The 20,522-nt window shown below is 35.6% G+C and overlaps 1 protein-coding gene across 3 annotated transcripts in view; it reads right to left on the bottom strand.

The window, feature by feature from the left end:
- Window positions 1–20,522, bottom strand: part of LOC150098264 (spatacsin) — an 891,110-nt gene that overhangs the window by 673,381 nt on the left and 197,207 nt on the right. For all 3 annotated transcript variants that reach the window (XM_090406151.1, XM_090406152.1, XM_090406153.1), the window contains exon 10: window positions 7,335–7,531. In XM_090406151.1, coding sequence (XP_090262277.1) covers window positions 7,335–7,531 — 197 coding nt within the window. The remainder of the gene's footprint in view (window positions 1–7,334; window positions 7,532–20,522) is intronic.

Genomic DNA, 20,522 nt, shown 5'->3' on the forward strand with positions numbered 1-20,522 from the left:
TTTTTCTTACTTCTCACTCTCACCATGTTCTTACTCAACTTTCCTCTCTCACATCTTTCTCTTCTTCTGGTAACTCTTTCATATCATTTTACATTTAAATAATTTTCTACCTGCCAAAATTTAATCTTCAATTACTCTTTGAATTTTAACATGGTCACTGACATCTTTAATCTTCACACAAGAAAAACATAATTTCACGATGCGCTAGAGTGGAGATAATATCCAACTTCTGTGCTGGATAGTGGTGTGAGGATGCATGCAGGTATCTATCGGTGTGCGTTGATTTTCTGAAGATCGTGATTTTTATGGAGTCAGACATCTTAGTAAGTTTGACTTCAAAAAAGGCAGAGATTCATTTTTTTCAATTTCTATGGCCAATTTGATGTCATCTCCACTCTAGCACATCATGCCAGATCTGTATTGTCAGATGAGGAAGAACTAAAAAAATGAACTACAACATCTTAAAAAGAACCTTCGCAAATAATGGCTACTCTTCAAAAACTATTAACAAACAACTATACCGCCATCATCAAAACAATGTAGAAACACAGGACAACCTCAAAAGTTATATCTCTTTAGCTCTCCCAGAAACTAAGAAGAATTTTGAAAAAATTTAACATAAAAATGAGGTTTTTTACTCTTCTTAAACTCAGATCAATTCTAAGCAAATCCAAACAGGCTCACAGCCATCTTCATTTCCAGGGGTGTATAAAATCACATGTGACTGCAGGAAACCATATTATGGCCAAACTGAGAAGTCCATCCTCCTACGTCTCGAGGAACATCAAAGGGACATTGCTTACAACAGAACCAGAGCAAGCATCCTTTCTAGCCATGTCCTGTTCTCAGTGAACACAAATAGTGAAGGCCGCCAACATGAGATAAACTGGAACATAACATCAAACCTTCATATATGCCACGATGAGGTAGAATGCCGCATAGTTGAGTCTAAAGAAATTGTCCTGGACTCTCATCACATAAACAGTAACCTTAGTTATAATTTACCAGACTCATTTAGCTCTGCTATCAGCTACTGGCGCACTCGTGAAGCCACACGCTCGCAGATGCCTAACAATAGAACTTTAGCCCGGACTGTAGCTTCAGTTCAAACTTAACTGTAGTTTTAGAGTCGATTTTGTAGTGGTACAATGTTTTTTTGTGGTGTTTTTAATGTTCTCATGCATGAAGAAGTCGGCTTTCCGACGAAACATATTGTGTGTTAAATAAAATTAATTGTTTGTCTAATTCTTGGAATTCAGTCAGTAAAAAATATGAACATATCTTCATACCGAGTAAATACAATGGATAATCATATATATATATATATATATATCATCATCATCATCATCATCAAATTCCTGCCATGTACCCTCAAGGGGTGTACAGGATATGACAGTACTACATGAAAAAATTACATCATTACTAACTTCCTATCTACAATTTTCCTCCAAATCAGTCTGTTACTTGTCAAGATTCCAACATTATCAGATCTTACATTTCTATCGTCTAAGGCACTTTGTACCGTATCAATCCATCTATATCTTGGTCTTCCTCTGGGTCGTTTTCCTGCCAACCTGGCAGAGAACACTTGTTTTGCTAATCTTTCCTCTCCCATTCTATTTAAGTGACCATACCATCTGAGATTAGCTCTGCTAACGCATTCCTGGATGCTGACAATGTCAAGTTCTTTCCTAATATCCTCATTTTTAATATGATATTGCCATTGATGCCATCTGTTCAAGTCTCAGGACTCTCATATTTGCGGTCTCTAGTCTTCGGTCAAGTGTTTTACTTCTGACCCAGCTCTCAGATCCATAAGTTAAAATTGGTTTGAACACAGTCTTGTATACAGCTAATTTAGTGTTCCGACTAATTTCTTTCTTATTCCATATGAATTTATTCAATTGACTTCCCACCATACCAGCTTTGCTGATTCTGTTGTCTATTTCTATATTCAGTTTACCATCTTCAGTAAAAATTGTGCCTAAGTAGCTGAAATGTTTTACTTGTTCCACAGGTTCTCCATTCACAACACAATTGACATTTTCAATGATTCTGCCTATTTTCAATGTCTTTGTATTTTTATTGCTGACCTTCATACCATATCTATTACAACAGCTATTCAATTTAGTCAGGGACTCTTGCAAACTTGTAGCGGATTTATTTAGAAGTATAACATCATCTGCATAAAGCAAAGAGCTGACATTAACATCTCCAATTTTGATATCAGGTTTAATACCACATTCCTTCATAATGTGATCCATATAGATAATGAATAACAGAGGGGATAATGTACATCCTTGTCTCACACCAGATTTAACATTAAACCATCTTCCTGTACTTCCTTCAATTCTAACTGCTGACTCACAACTCAAATAAAGACTAAGTATTGCTTGATATAATGCCCCATTGACACCATATAACTGCAGCGTATTGAATAGCTTCTCTCTGGGCACCTTGTCATATGCCTTTTCCAAATCGACAAAACTTAAATACAGATCTTTGTTATATTCCCATGCTTTCTCGACTATTTGTCGTAAAGTGAAGATCTGATCCTGACAGCCTCTATTTGGCCTGAATCCAGCTTGTTCTTCACCAAGCTTTTCTTCCACAATTCTTCCCAACCGTTTCTCAAGTATACTGGCATAGATCTTGCCAGGAACACTCAGTAGGGAAATACCTCTGTAATTCTCACATTCAGTTTTATTTCCCTTTTTATATATGGGTACTATGAGAGCTCTACCCCAATCATCGGGAATTCGTCCCTCTGTCCAGGCTTTCTGAACTAAGCAGTGCAGCCACTGTAAGACTCTTATACCACCATACTTCAGCATTTCTGGTCGAATATCATCTACTCCTGCTGCCTTTCCACATTTCAAGCCTTTGATGGCTTTTTCTACTTCAAGTATGGATATGTATTCCTGACTGCATGCCTGGCCAGTGTTTTTTTATCACTGTGCTGTCATCACTGCTCGTTTCATTTAGCAGTTTTTCAAAGTAATTACTCCATACTTCAAGGATATCTTTTTCTCCTGTTTTCATTTCACCTTTATCATCTCTAATTCCTTTTACAGCACTCTTTCCTCCATTCCTAAGCTTCTTCAAGAACCTCCAGAATATTTTGCCACCTTCTTGATATTTATTTTCTATATTCTTGCCAAAGTCCTCCCATGACTTTTGTTTAGCTAGTTTTACACACTGTTTAGCTTTCTTACATTTGTCTCTGTATTCTGTAAGAGTAAAAGCTGACTTATTTGACAGGAACTTTTGATATGCTTTCTTCCTTTCCTTCACTGCCTCTTTAATTTCCTGTGTCCACCAGGGAGTTCTGATTTTTTTATCCTTGCACACAACCTCACCACATGCCTCTCTGGCAGAATCAATCAATGTTTCCTTCAGAGTTTGCCACTGAATCTCCAAGGTTTTATTCCTGTTCTCAAACTCTTTCATTTTCTTTTCAATAATATTTCTGTATTTTAGTCTACAGTTCACATCTGAGAGCTGCTCAACTTTTATTCGCTTTAAAACTTTCTTACATGTTATTCTTTTCAATATGAAATTCAATTTTATCCTGCTCAAGACTAAATAGTGATCACTTCCAATTTCAAATCCTCTGTACACTCTGGTGTCCTGCACCAGGGAGAAAACATCACTATCAACAATAACATAGTCAATGAGACTTTTCTTATTCCTAGCCTCTTCTCTCCATGTGAATTTGTGCACATTTTTATGTTGGAACATGGTGTTAGTAATAACCAGTCCATGTCCTGAGCAGAAATCCAACAGATATTTGCCATTATTATCAGCTTTGCTCTTTTCTCCAAATTTTCCCAAAATATTTTTGTATGTCTCACAATCATTTCCTACTCTACTATTTAGATCCCCAACAAGGACCAACTTTTCCTTTTTCATTGTATCAGTTGCTTTTTCTAAAGCCTCAAAAAATTCCTCCACTTCTACCTTAGTAGAACCTTCTGTGGGACCATAGGCACAAATAAGTCTCATTGTCCAGTTCCCCATTCTCATATTTGCCCACATTACTCTACTTGAGACTGACTGCCATTCAAGAAGATTAGCCTCGTATTTTGTGTTGAATACTATGGCTACTCCTTCTTTTCCTTGATTGTCATTGCCTGAATATAACATTTTGTATTTATTGCTCAGAAAGATCTCACCAGTTTTGGTCTTTTTTGTTTCAGTCACCCCTATTATGTCGATCTGGTACTTATCTAATTCCTCAGCTAGTTCCATTTCTTTGCCATTCAGGCTTCTTACGTTGATAGTACCGATCTTTAACTCTGGTGATGTTGAGTTGGGGTTTGTTTTCAGATTTGTTCCAGTAGCTGACTTTTCGCTGTTCGCCCTGGTTCCCTGGCGAAAACAACGGGGGCCTTGTTTAACCGGGCGACGCCCCAGCCGGCATGAAATTTTGTCATGTTGTACCATCATTTTTTATTTTGGTTTAACCAATAAGAATACAATTTGGTCGGCTAAATCCCAAATTGCCAAAGCCCATCCTCGTTCGTTCAGTATCAAAGTAGATAGCCAACAGGGTGCACCACGAGAAGGTGAGGATTGGACATTAGGTCAGAAGCCCTGGTCGGTTCTCCACATTCCTTTAAAGGCTATGTGAAGGTCTCCTCTCAGTTATACAGCTTTGACCCTTAAGCACCCCATATATATATATATATATATATATATATATATATATATATATATATAATTATATATATATAAAGAGAACACCCCATTACGCCCAATTGTAGAAGTTATTGATTCTCCTACATGCAATCTTTCAAAATACCTTGCCAAATACCTCAAAAGTTTTTCAGGGAAATCACCTTCCTTTATCAAGAACACTACAGAATTTGTTACATACATCAAGGATATTACAGTTGATGAAAATGACATCATGGCTAGTTTGGACATAACTTCTTTGTTCACTAATGTCCCAACAGATGAAGTCCTAACATTACTCAAGGACAGGTTATCCAAAAAAATGTTAGCCTTGCTTACACATTGCATCAGGTCCGGTTACTTCAAATTTCAAGATAATATTTACAAACAAAATCATGGACTGGCTATGGATAATCCTTTATCTCCTGTTCTTGCAAATATTTACTTAGAAGATTTTGAAACCAAGGCTATGTGGATGATGTCTTCATTGTTTGGAGCTATGGACATGAATCCCTTATGGTTTTCCTCGAACATCTCAATAGCCAACATCAAAGTATTAAGTTTACTGCTGAGCTTGAAACGGATAATTCCTTGCCTTTTCTTGATGTCAAACTGACTCGCTCTTCTGCTGGTAAACTAAAAATATCGATATATAGAAAACCCACACATACCAACAGATATCTGCACAGTCAATCCCATCATTTCCCTCCTCATAAGCTTGGAATAATTTCCACCTTGGGACATAGAGCCCGTTCTCTTCTTGATGATCCAAATGAACTGCTTACAGAAATAAACCATCTGAAAACTTCTTTCGAAGTTAATGGATATTCCAAGAAAATCATTAACAAATTCCTTCTTAATCCTCCCAGACATCACTCAGAAGAAACAAATAGATTCAAAAGCAATATATCTATTCCTTACATAAGTACTGTTTCACATAAATTAGCAAAAGTTTTAAAAAAATACAATATCAGAACCATGTTCACTCCACTTCCAAAGATCCGTTCCTTAATTAGCCACCCAAAACCTTGTCATCATCAACTCAAATACCCTGGCGTATATAAAATATTATGTGACTGCGATATTCCTTATTTCGGGCAGACAGACAAATCTGTCGAAATGCGTATGGAAGAACACATGAGAGACATTACTTACAAGAGACAGCGAGCAAGTGCATTATCAAGTCATATCCTCTTCTCAGCTAATCCTAATGATAATAACCAAAGTCACAAAGTCTGCTGGGAAAAATCTACAAACATCTTCCGTTGCAGTGACGAAATAGAGAGAAAAATTGTGGAATCGAGAGAAATCATCTTCAATCCTGTTCATCTAAATAACAACTTAAGCTACAACCTCCCGGATAGTCATTCAGCTGTAATCATGTACTGGCGTTCACGTGATGCAGCAAGCACGCACTCTCCCAACAATGCAACAAATGAAAGAACAGCTTCAAATACAACGTTTTAATGCTAATTATGTATAAAGACTGTCTATGATGTTCATAGTCTTTTAACCCTCAATGTTTAGTGTTTTTTCTTTTATAATGTCACCTGAAGAAGGCTGTTACAGGCCGAAACTAGTAGTGTGTTTATATTAAAACCTTTTTAATTAAATCTCGGTTCTAGTCATTCAATATTTTTCATAAAACTATATATATATATTATAATTTTGATGTTTGTTTCTTTCAGGAGCACTAGTAAATATTTTAGTAAGTGGTAGCATAAAACAGTTCAGATAAAAATGTGACCAATTGCCAATAAATGCAGAGATACAGCTGTTTAAAATTGTCACGTAAAAAGCTATCACGAGAGATATTAAAGAACAATAAATGACTTATTTGCATTTATTGACTGTTTGAATGATATAAAACACAAATAATTGACAAGTACTATAATTTACAGTTCATAATAAATGTTTGAAAATTCCACTGCCAACCTCAATGCACTCTGAAATGTGGCAATAGTACATGTTGTTGTTCTGAGGTTATCTTGATGTTCTTTTATGAGGTCAGTATTATCTATAATGCGAGCAATTAATTCATCTCTTGTATTTACCTTTTCTTTGTAACTTTGCTTTTCATCCATCCCCACAAACCAAACTCTAAGAGAGTGAGGTCTGGAGACCTTGGTGGCCAGTGAATGGGACCACCACGGCCAATTCATCATTCAGGGAAAGTCTGATTTAGATATTGTCACCAGACAGCCATAATGTGCAAGAGCTCCATCATGCTGAAAGAACATACCAATCATTGTAGCCAAGGGACATTCCTCCAAATTGTAGTGGAAGTTTGGTTTATAGAAATTGTAGATAATTGAGTCCTGTAAGACAATTTGGTAAAACAACAGGCCCAATCAAGTGACTGTCGATCATACCACACCACACATTTACACAGAAGCGATGTTGGAATGTTTCTACAGTGGAATGTGAATTTTTGTCGGACCACCAATGCCAGTTATAGGTGTTTCAAACAGCTGTATCCACTGACAATTGGACACATGTTCATATGAACTTTTTTTACTCAAAATAATCAATAATACCACCTATGTATCAAAATATTTACTATTCCTCCTGAAACGCCCTGTGTGTGTGTGTGTGTGTGTGTGTGTGTGTTTTGGCTGAGAAATAACTAAGTACTGATTTCCATAATATGAGCTTACCTCTCAGATAATTCTTTTACATACTGAAATGAATTACATGGATATAAATTCTCCAATGATGAAAGAAAGTTAACTGTTTTTTGATCATCAGAAGAAAGACGCTTCTGTTCTTGAAGTTCATGAAGTAGCAAATTTCTAATGCTTCTATCAGCAGTGTTTTTCAAGATCTCAAGGAACCTGTCATTTATTGAAAATCCCTATAAATTTATTTAAGAATAAGTAGTGAATCAAAAAACAAAACACAAAAGTAAATAACAAAAAACAGTTAAAATTGAGTTATCAGTGTTTAATTAAACACCGATAACTCAATTAAACACTGAAGATATTACTATGTACAATAACACAATCTATGAAACTTTTCTGGTCTCTTCTAACTACGTGAATTCATGAACATCTTTATGTTGGAACATGGTGTTAGTGATGAGTAGTCTGTATCTTGAGAAATCCAGCAGGTAAATAAAAATTTGCATTTACTAGTTTTTATGTCTTTTCATAAACGCCTTGAAAAAGCCAGACAGCCTGCTGCTGGCGAAACTGGTAGGCTATAATATGTTTGTTTTTATGGTCAGCATTAAAGAAAATTGTATTTTAATTATAAACGACCAAATATGTTTAGTTTAAATCCAGCAGGTGTTACCATTATTATTAGCTTTGCTATATTTTCCATTCTATCAATACATTTCTATATGTTTGGCGTTTATTTCCTATCATATAGTTGAGATCTCCAACAAGAATAAACTTTTCTTTTTCTATACAGAAAATAAATATGCCTTCTCTAAATGACTCCAAAAATGCCTCCAATTCTTTCTTAATAGAGCCATCTATTGTACAATAGCCACAAATAAGTCTCATTGTCCAATTCCCCATTTTGAAATATATATACTTATCACCATACTAAAACTGCTTGCCAATCAAGAAGTTTATATCTTTGCATTTAGTGTTGAATACTAATGTTAGCTACTTCTTTTCTAGTTCTTTCCAGTTCATATTTTTCTGTAACATCTTCAATTTGTTAGAATTGATTTGCAATAACCACGTCTCTCTAGCTGAATCAATCAAATCATATTGTTTTGTTTTTCCCCATAGTTTTGCAATGGGTCTTCAAGGACTCTTGTTTTCCAACAGTTTATTATTTTCTTGAAAAATAATTCTGTAGCTCACCTCTGTTGATACTGATTCTTTTTAAATCTAAATAACTGCTTTCTTCCACTTTCTCTGTCACTTGGTTTTGGACCAATTTAAAGACAATTATATCAAACTAAGATAAACCTATTATTCGTTTTTATGGCTATTTTGCAAATTGTTCTTTAGGGAGCATCCCTTTTATGATGTCATTGGCTTTTTACTCAATTTTTAGGGCATTATTGATATTTTAAAGACATAGATACATGAGAATATAAGGAAGGAATAATTTTGGACATACCTTTGTAGGATGTTCTTGGTTGTCTTCTTTTAGAGCAGCATCAGGTGTATAGTGATAAACATTTATATACCACTGCTGAAGTATGACAGAAAGGAAGGGGGGGGGGAGAGCCGAAATGTGGAGACAGAAAGATGTGGGAGAATTGCATATAAAACAAAAGTATGTGAATTTAAAACCCAAGTTTCAAGGGTGGGCTGAATTCTTTGGGAAGAAGGTGAAAGATAGAATATTTTTAAGGGAAAGGAGAAGGACAAATATGATGAATCAAGATTAGGGGTGTGAGCTGTTTCGACTGAGTATCATCTTTGGAGCTCGTGAGAAAAGTGGAAGCCATGTCATGTCGGCTTAGTGTATTTTTCTTGGGTTTATTTGTGTTGTTTTCCATTGGTTGGAATCTTGACCTAATTAGCAGCCCATGCCCTTGAACAGACAAAGCTGTAATAGTAGACATACAGGAAAACGAAACAATGCTTAGAATATTGGAAACAACAGCTATAAAATGTGGCAAAAACTCCATAAATGTTCACCACTCCTATATAATCCTGAGAGTTGGAAGCTCCACAACATAATAATTAGATCACGATTCCAACCAATAAAAAACAACAAAGATAAACCCAAGACAAAAACACTAAGCCAACATGACATAGCCTCCACTTTTCCCACAAGCTCCAAAGAACACTCAATCAAAACAGCTCACTCCCGTTACTTCCTCCCCTAATCTTGATTCATCACATTCTGTCCTTCTCCTTTCCCTTAAAAACATTCTATCTTTCACCTTCTTCCCCAAGAATTCAGCCCACCCTTCAAACTCGGATTCACATACCTTTGTTTTATACACAATTCTCCCACATCTTTCTGTCTCCACATTTTGGCTCCCCCCCCCTCCCTTTCTGTCATACTTCAGCAGTGGTATATAAATGTTTATCACTATACACCTGATGCTGCTCTAAAAGAAGACAACCAAGAACATCCTACAAAGGTATGTCCAAAATTATTCCTTCCTTATATTCTTCATGTACCTACGTCTTTAAAATATCAATAATGCCCTAAAAAATTGAGTAGAAAGCCACTGACATCATAAAAGGGGTACTCTTAAAGATAAATAGGCAAAAAAGCTAAAAAAAAATTAAGGAATGTTGTTTTTAGGAATGACAGAACAGACAGAAGAGGAGGGGGAGTACTATTAATGATATTAAGTGATTTAAGTTCAGTTAGCATAACTCGACCAAAATTTCCACTCGATTAGGGTAGAGTAGAAAACACACACACAAAATGATGGTAATAATGTCCCATGTAACAGTGAGTTTGAGGCTATCTGGTGTGAAGTGGAGGCTAACAAAATGAAATATATGGTGGGGTTCTGCTACAGACCTGACAGCTCAGTTGCACAGGTCAATGAAATGCACTGCCAATTTAGACTCGTGGGTATACTAAACAAGTGATCATTATGGGTGACTTTAATTATCCAAACGTTGATTGGGTAGAAGAGGAATCTCATAATAAGAATGAAGAGGAATTTATTGAATTGCTGAGAGGCAACTTTCTCAAGCAGCATGTGAAAGAAAGAACTCAAGATCAAAGAGTGTTAGATGTGTTCAAAGCACCAGAAAGGGTCTGTTAAGAATATGACTATTTTACCACCAATTGGTGTTATTGATCATGCCGTGCTTTCTGGGGAAATATTTGAATATATTGATGTTCCAATTAGAACAAGTAGTATGCTGAACTATAAAGCTAGAAATTATGATCAACTTAGGAGAATACTATCTTTGGTCCCATGGTATCAGTTACTGAATGGGAAAAATGTCAATAATGCATGGGAATCCTTGAAAAAGTGCATAAATGAGGCAATATCTCAACATATCTGTAGAGTACAAAGAATAAATAGGATGAAAGTGAAATGGATGTTCAATCTTATTAAGCAAGAGATCAACAAGAAGATGATGTTGAAAGAATATCATGAGAATGAGAGGAGTTTTGAAATATATAAAGTGCAGGCCAGAAAAGTAACAAGTATTGTGCAGAAAGCTGAATAGGAGTATGAAAAGAAATTGTCTATGCAGGCTAAAGGCAATCTAAAAGAATTTTATCATTATGCTGCAAGCAAAAGAAAGAATAAACGTGTAAGAATAACTTTAATGAATACAGATGGTACTCTAGCGTAAGAAGCTAATGTAAAATCTTGTATAGAATAAAAATAGAAGTTTTTTTTCTATGTCAATTTTTACATGGGCAATTAAATTACATAAAATACCTGTAATTAAAATAACGTATAACTCACTTGACTGTATTAAATCTGGTAACAAATTGTTAGAATATTTAAATAAGAACCACAAGAATTGTAACTAAAATTAAGATCAGACAGGATTAGGCAAATAGACCTAAGGCTAGCGACAATCGCGAAGGTCACCGGATTATGAGTTTTCCCGCCAAAACCCAATGATAGCATGGGTGACAGAGAAAACCCCCTCCAGTAAACCCAGAGGATTTACTGGAAGGGTTTTAATTTTAATCTGAATTTTAATCTGAAGAAGGGCCAAGGTCAGGAGAGTGATATATAAGGTAGAGATTGAGGGGCCAAAGGGGCTCTCGCTTTGAAGTTTTGTTCCTGTGCCAAGCCTTTTTCTGAGGATGGGAAGAGTTGTGTTCCCGCGAGCAACAGTTCCGACAAAGATGGGAAGTTCGCTAGTAGCAGAGATGGTCCTTTCAAGATGTCCTACCATATGATTCTTCGATGATCTACGTGTATGTTGAATTAATGCTGCCATAACTTAGTGCCCGAACGGAAATTTTGCTGGGAAGAGGCAGAACGTGCCCATAAGCCTTTAGGATCTAGGACTATGTAATGAACTGGCAAGATTGTAAGTAAAATATTTTATTTAATATCCTAGATTGTGAGTTCAAATGATGAATGTTGGTTCTGTTATCTATTAGCATAGAAAGGACTAGAGAAGTCGGAAAGCTGTACTTCTATTTGAATGTGAATAGTAGTATATAGAGTTTTTAAAGATTTGCTAATGTTGTGTAATGCTAAAACTGAATTTGGTTTAAGTTTTGCCTTTTTCTGTTTATAACGCAAGTGAAGTTTAAGTGCATTAAGATCTATCCAAGTGTCTGAAAAGTTATGTGTACTTATAATTTCTTTGTCTTAAAGCTGGAGCGAAATGCTTAAATGATCGTGTAGAGAATTAGACACGTGATATGTATTGTCTCCACTGTGCTCTTCTTGTCTTAGTTAGAACCAGACACGTGATATGTGCTGTTGAATTTTGCATATATTTTGTCTTAGAATGAATAAACATGTTTGTTTTGTTAATAGCTTGCCTGTTCTTGTTTTGCCAATGCACTGTCTCATAAAAATATGGAACCTGTGTGACCTAAGAATAGTGATAGCCACAACTGACTGATTAATTAATAGAAGTTGCTTGAGATAGAGAGAAATTGAGAGCAATTTTTGTGCTTAGCTGAATGTTCATCTTGTATGTAAGGGAAAGAAAAACAATTCTTTTATGTGATCCTTGATGGCACAGACGAAAAAAAATAAATTTTTAAAGATCAATACAAGTGAAATACAGCAAGGTAGATTAAGAAATTGGTTCCAGCCAGAAGCTTTTCCTAAGTCTACACTTCAAGCACGTGAAATAGCATACTTACAGCTCTTGAGAGGGGGAAAGGAAGTAAAACAAAGGTTATAGACTAAATGATGAAGAATAATTGCAAGTTTTTTGCATGAATTAAAAATTGAAGTTTATATACAGTTTGAACTGACTCAAGCAACTACAATATCAAATAAATATAAAATAGATATTACAATGCCACAGTAGACATACATTCTTTAAATAATAAAAAAATAATTAAGTAAAATTAATAATAATAAAAATTTTACACTAATGAGATTGTTCAATTAATGAGTGCTCACTTTGCTAAGACATCAACGAGGTGTATGTAACATGGTGTACATGCTGCTACTACTACATTGGATGAAAAGTTAGAGGTGCATGAAAATGAGTGGTTGCATAACTTGGATAAGAATTTAGCAATAGAGACCAATGGAATATCAGCACATATCCTAAAGGAATGTTCAGCCAAACTGGCTAGGTCTTTCATATGTTTGTATAACTTGAGTGCCAGCTCATGAATGACACCAGTGGAATAGAATATATGTTAGTTCCATTGTTCAAGGAAGGTTTCAAAAATGAATGCATCTAACTACTAACCTATCAGTATCTCTGGTGTGGCAGTGAATATTTTAGAAAGGTTGATAAGAACTTGCATACAGAGATAGGTAGAGAAATAAGCTATATTCTGCAAGGAACAGCATTGGTTTACTAAAGAAGGTCATTGCAGGCGTAGACTTCTGTGGCTAATTGGTTCAAAATATATATTTCGGTGATTACACCCCATTTTTTATTATTCAGTTATACAAAATACTGAAATAATAGTTCCTGACAAGTTTCGTAAATCGTAGGATTTACATCTTCGGGGGTAAACAGTATAACTTAAAGTTAAACAAGAGAATTAATAAATACAAATCATAACCGTCTGGCTATTCATAAATTCAAATAACAGAATGCAGATATAAAACGTTATTGACGTTGAACAATATTGGACGACGTCACGTGTTCTTGTTCTCATTCATACAGTCTGAGCTCAGATTGAGGTAGATTTTTTATTAGAGCTGACCACACTTGATGGAGAATTAAACCTTGATTTTTATTGCATTGGGTTGGGTTTTTTAGCATATTAGCAGCTTCTTTAAATTTTCTTATATAACTGTTGTTTTCTATGTACGACATCATCATTTTTTGCTAGAGTACATCGTGTCCAGTGGAAGTGGTATGGAAAGCAAGACCCGTTTTTTGTTCGCTTTTGTATTGTATGTCTTTTTGGTGTTCAGCCATGCTGAACACCAAAAAGAAGATTTCTGGAAGATTTCTAAATTTCTGAACACTGGAAGATTTCTAAATGCAACCTCACACCACCATCCTTCACAAAAAATAAGCTTAATTAAAACTCTTCGAGACAGAGCATACAATATCTCCAGCACACAAGAAAGATGTAATGAAGAACTAAAATACTTAACACAAATACTTAACGCAAATCCAACAGAATGGATATGAAACAAAAACCATCAAGAGAATCCTTAAAATGAATCCAACTAACAACACAATAAAACAGTATTACAAAAACGCAATCTCGCTTCCTTATATCAAAAATGTTACAGATAAGCTAGCCAAATTAATGAACAAACACAACATAAAAGTAACCTTCCTTCCTATGGAAAAAATCTCAAGATTCCTACATCCACCAAAACCACCTCATCATCCTCTTAAAAAACCAGGAGTCTACAAAATCCATTGCTCTTGTGGGATTAGCTACGTAGGACAGACAGGAAGATCAGGAGAAATACGCATGGCTGAAACCAAAGAGACATACAATACAAAAGAGAACAAAAAACGGGTCTTGCTTTCCATACCACTTCCACTGGACACGCTCTGGCAAAAAACGACGATGTCATACATAGAAAACAACAGTTATATAAGAAAATTTAAAGAAGCTGCTAATATGCTAAAAAACCCAACCTAATGCAATAAAAATCAAGGTTTAATTCTCCATCAAGTGTGGTCAGCTCTAATAAAAATTCTACCTCAATCTGAGCTCGGTCTGTATGAATGAGAACAAGAATACGTGACATCGTCCAGTATTGTTCAATGTCAATAACGTTTTATATCTGCATTCTGTTATTTGAGTTAATGAATAGCCAGACGGTTATGATTTGTATTTATTAATTCTCTTGTTTAAACTTTAAGTTATACTATTTACCCCCTGAAGATGTAAATCCTACGATTTACGAAACTTGCCGAGAACTATTATTTCAGTATTTTGTATAACTGAATAATAAAAAATGTGGTGTAATCACCAAAATATATCTTTTGAAAGAAGGTCATGTTTTTGCTATTGTTCATATATTATAACAATGTTGCAGCCGAGTTGGATAAAGGAAATGGATACACTATGATAATGTTGAATTTTGTTAAGGCATTTAATAGGATACCACATGAAAGTTTACATCAGCTGGAGAATATAGGATTGGAATATAATCCCCTGACTTGGATAAGTGGTTGGTTGACAGAGTGATGTCAAAAAATGGTATACAGTGGGTATGAATCTGCCAGATTTAAAGTAACCAGTGGTGCACCTCAGTGTTTAGTTCTCGGGTAATAGTTGCTCAATCTATACATTAATGACAACAGGGAGGGTTCAACAGGAGATATGCATATATTTGCCAATGATGCACAACAATCAGGGATGCTACTGATATCCAGCACTTACATAATGATTTGAATAGTCTGGAAATATGGGCAAATGAAAATGGCCATATTTCCAGTTTAAGCCAGTTTAATACCCCAATTGGCCATGACACATATATATAGATATCCAGCTAAATCTGGATATGTTTCTGTAACACCTATTGAATAACATGGATAAGAAGTGCAATTTAATTTCACTATTTCATCCACCTCGGCCAGTAGGGAGGTTAATGGTAGTAAATGTAAAGCTATGCACTTTGGCATGATGAGATTTCCAACAGCATATTATATTACGGTGTTCTGTTACATGCAACTGATGAGGCTAGGGGATCTTGGTATAATGGTGAATAGGAATTCATCATCAAATTCCTGATATGTACCCTCAAGGGGTGTACAGGATATGATAGTACTACATGAAGAATTTACATCATTACTAACTTCTTATCAACAATTTTCCTAGAAATCAATCTGTTACCTGTCAAGACTCCAACATTATCAGATCTTATATTTCTGTCTTCTAAGGCACTTTTTACTGTATCAATCCACCTATATTTTGGTCTTCCACTGGGACTTTTTCCAGCCACCCTGGCAGAGAACACTTGTTTTTCTAATCTTTCCTCTCCAATTCTATTTAAGTGACCATACCACCTCAGAGATTAGCTCTGCTAACACATTCCTGAATGCTAACAATGTCAAGTTCTTTCTTAATGTCCTCATTATAGCAAAAATTGTAAATACAACTCAGAGGTAATGGCAATGTTGAAGCGATCCTTGCCATGTAAGGATAAGGAAGTCCTTTTGCCTCTTTATAAGGTCTTGATAAGATGGCACTTCACCTATTGTGTGCAGATTTGGTCTCACAGGTTCCAAGGGGATAAAGAAGCTGTGGAAAGGGTGCAAAGAAGAAGAGTTACAAAGATTATATTGGGATTATGAGGGCAGATTACAAGTATGTGGATTACAGACTGGTTAACAGGGGAGGGAGGAATGAATACAGCTACTGTCCAAAAAGAAACCGAACTTTTCGAAAATAGAAGAAACTAGTAGCGCTACCTGTTCTATCCTTCTGTTGTTGAAAGCGGCAACCTTCATTAGTGTTGTGTCAACTGTTTATGACATTTGTTTCACTAGAAGTCGAGTTATAGTGCCTAGAATGACAAAATGACAGTGTGTTTTGATGAATGGTCAGTCGTCATGATATTCATGCTGTACGTGATGAATTCTTGCTATCAATCACTTCAAAACTTCTAGATAAAACTCACTACTGACCGCTTGGCCAGGTGAAACAAATTCTTTATGGATAATGTGCTTGGAATCGTAGAAACAAATCAGCATTGTCTTTACTTTTGACTTCTACAAGTGACTTTTTTTTGGATGCCCTCTTCTGGTGGTCTCCACTCAGCACTCTGAGCTTTGTTTCAGGCTAATATTCAAAACCACGTTTCATCACCAGTAATGATCATTTCAAGGAAGTTAGAGTCCTAATAAGCGGTTTAAATGAGATCCTTGCAATGTTTAATTTGATACATTTTTGGTCATTGGTCGACTTGTGGAAAACAAATCGCGAATTCAATTTACGAAGGCCCAAACTCTCAATCAAAATGTTGTGCACAGTTAATTTTGGAATCCCCAATTCATCTTCAATCAATCTCACAGACGATTTCGGTTTTTCTTTGATGAAATCATGCACTTTTTGGATGTTAACTTCACTCAGTCCAGTTTTTGGAAGGCCTGGCTTTTCATTGCCCTCAAGCATCTCACAGCCACTTTGAAGTTGCTTAAACCACTCAAAGTTGAGTAGTATGGGATAAACATTCATCACCGTATGCTTTTTGAAGCACTTGATGCATTTTGATAAACGTTTTACCAAGTTTAACACAAAATTCAATCGCAGCTCTCTGTTGGAAACTCATTTTCCGACCATTCAACAAAACAGACTGCCACTCTTGGTACTATAACTCAGCTTCTAATGAAACAAATGTCATGAACTTTCGCCAATAAAAAAGATACATCAGGTGGTGCCACTAGCATCTTCAATTTTCGAAAAGTTCGGTTTCTTTTTGGACAGAGGGTATATAATAGAGGTCTATAAACTTCTGAATGGGTAATATAGGATATTGTCTGATGAAATTTTTCATTATAAGGAATGTGGGAAGAGAACGCAAGGGCATCCGTTGATGTTAAGTTTTTTGCGAATCAAGAAACGAGTAAGAGCTACGTATTTCTCTCACAGGGAAGTGAATGAGTGAGCGCATCTAGTATGAATGATAAATTAAAGATACCAAGAAATTTTGTACTTGGTTTAATCCATAATCCAAGTGTAAGCAAACTAAGTTTGCACCTGAAGTATCTTTCAGAACTGGGGCAACTTGTGGCAAAGGTGGTATAACTTCTCATTACTTGCCTTAGTATCCCATAATGCAAAGCAGATCTTCTTGCAGACATGTATAATGCTATGCATTAAAGGAAAGGTCTCATCGGTGAAACCAGACACAGAGGTGGTGATACTAAAGTCATATTTTCCTATATGAGTTGACAAAAGGTGTCATCATCATAATCATCAAATTCCTGACATATACCTTCAAGGGGTGTACAGGATAGGATACTACATGAAAAATTTACATCATTACTAACTTCCTATCTACAATTTTCCTCCAAATCAGTCTATTACTTGTCAAGACTCCAACATTATCATATCTTATATTTCTATTGTCTAAGGCACTTTGTAGTGTATCAATCCACTTATATCTTGGTCTTCCTCTTGGTCATTTTCCTGCCTAAGTGGGAGAGAACACTCGTTTTACTAATCTTTCTTCGCCCATTCTGGTTAAGTTACCATATCACCTGAGATTAGCTCTGCTAATGCATTCCTGGATGCTGATAATGTCAAGTTCTTTCCTAATATCCTCATTTTTAATATGATATTGCATTGATGCGATCTGTTCACACCTCTAATCTTTCTCAGGACTCTCATATCTGCGGTCACTAGTCTTTGGTCAAGTGTTTCACTTCTGACCCAGCTCTCAGATCCATAAGTTAAAACTGGTTTGAACACCATCTTGTATACAGCTAATTTAATGTTCTGACTAATTTCTCTTATTACATATGAATTTATTCAATTGACTTCCTATCACACCAGCTTTGTTCATTCTGTTGTCTATTTCCATATTTAATTTAACATCTTCACTAAAAATCATGCCAAAGTAGCTGAAATGTTTTACTTGTTCCACAGGTTCCCTTTTCACAACACAGTTGACGTTTTCAACAATTCTACATATTTCCACTGTCTTTGTCTTTTTAATGCTGACCTTCATACCATATCTATTACAACAGTTATTCAATTTAGTCGGGGAATCTTGCAAACTTCTAGTGGATTTATTTAGAAGTATCACATCATCCGCATAAAGCAAAGAGCTGACATTAACATCTCCAATTCTGATATCATGTTTAATAGCACGTTCCTTCATAATGTGATCCATATAGATAATGAATACCAGAGGGGATAATGTACATCCTTGTCTCACACCAGATTTAAAATTAAACCATCTTCCTGTACTTTCTTCAATTCTAACCACAACTAAAATAAAGACTAAGTATTGCTTGATATAATGCCCAATTGACATCATATAACTGTAGCATATTGAATAGCTTCTCTCTTGACACCTTGTCATATGCCTTTTCCAGATCGACAAAACTTAAATACAGATCTTTGTTATATTCCCATGGTTTCTCAACTATTTGTTGTAAAGTGAACATGTGAGCCTCAAAGCCTCTATTTGGCCTGAATCCAGCATATTCTTCACCAAGCTTTTCTTCCACAATTCTCCTCAACCGTTTCTCAAGTATAATTGCATAGATTTTGCCAGGAACACTCATTAGGGAAATACCTCTGTAATTCTCACATTCTGTTTTATTTCCCATTTTATATATGGCTACCATGAGAGCTCTACTCCAATCAATGGGAATTCGTCCCTGTGTCCACGCTTTCTGAACTATGCAGTGCAGTCACTGTAAGACTTTCATACCACCATACTTCAGCATTTCTTGTCGAACATCATCTACTCCTGCTGCCTTTCCACATTTCAAACCTTTGATGGCTTTTTCTACTTAAGTATAAGCATGGATATGTATTCCTGACTGTATGCCCATTGAGTGTTTTTTACCACTGTGCTGTCATCACTGCTTGTTCCATTTAGCAGTTTTTCAAAGTAATTATTCCATACTTCAAGGATATCTTGTTCTCCTGTTTTCATGTCAACTTTATCATCTCTAACTCCTTTTACAGCACTCTTTCCTCCATTCCTAAGCTTCTTCAACAACCTCCAGAATATTTTGCCACCTTCTTGATATTTATTTTCTATATTCTTGCCCAAGTCCTCCCATGACTTTTGTTTAGCTAGTTTTACACAGTGTTTAGCATTCTTGCATTTGTCTCTGTATTCTCTAAGAGCACAAGCTGACTTATTTGACAGGAACTTTTGATATGCTTTCTTCTTTTCCTTCACTGCCTCTTTAACTTTCTGTGTCCACCAGCAGAAAACTTCACCACATGCCTCTCTGGCAAAATCAATCAGGGTTTTCTTCAAGTCTTGCCACTGAATCTCCAAGATTTGGTTCCTGTTCTCAAACTCTTTCATTTTTTCTTCAATAATCTTTGTGTATTTTAGTCAACAGTTCACATCTGAGAGCTGCTCAACTTTTATTCGCTTAAAAAATTTCTTACATGTTATTCTTTTCAATATGGAATTCAATTTTATCCTGCTCAAGACTAAATAGTGATCACTTCCAATTTCAAATCCTCTGTACACTCTGGTGTCCTGCACCGGGGAGAAAACATCACTATCAACAATAACATAGTCAATGAGACTTTTCTTATTCCTTGCTTCTTCTCTCCATGGGAATTTGTGCACATTTTTATGTTGGAACATGGTGTTAGTAATAACCAGTCCATGTCCTGAGCAGAAATCCAACAGGTATTTGCTGTTGGATTTCTAAAATTCAGAGTATTTTAATAATAATGTGTCACACATTATTATTAAAATACTCTGGATTAGAGATAGATAGTTGTACGCTTGATTATATTACAAATTAAAGATAGCAAGAAATTATGTACTTTTAAATTCCATTATCCAAGTATAAACAAACTACACATGAGACTTATTTGTGCCTATGGTCCCACAGAAGGTTCTACTAAGGTAGAAGTGGAGAAATTTTTTGATGCTTTAATTAGGAAAAAAAGCAACTCACAATGAAAAAGGAAAATTTGGTCCTTGTTGGGTATCTGAATAGCAGAGTAGCAAATGACTGTCAGCCATACAAAAATATTTTGGGAAAATTTGGAGAAAAGATCAAAGCTAATAATAATGGCAAATACCTATTGGATTTCTGCTCACTACATTTGAATGGTTATTACTAACACCATGTTCCAACATAAAAATGTGAACAAATTCACAT

This window comes from Typopeltis vanoorti, chromosome 16, assembly GCF_054136105.1.
Source record: "Typopeltis vanoorti isolate ZY-2024b chromosome 16, IOZ_Tvanoo_1.0, whole genome shotgun sequence".
Taxonomy (NCBI): domain Eukaryota; kingdom Metazoa; phylum Arthropoda; class Arachnida; order Uropygi; family Thelyphonidae; genus Typopeltis; species Typopeltis vanoorti.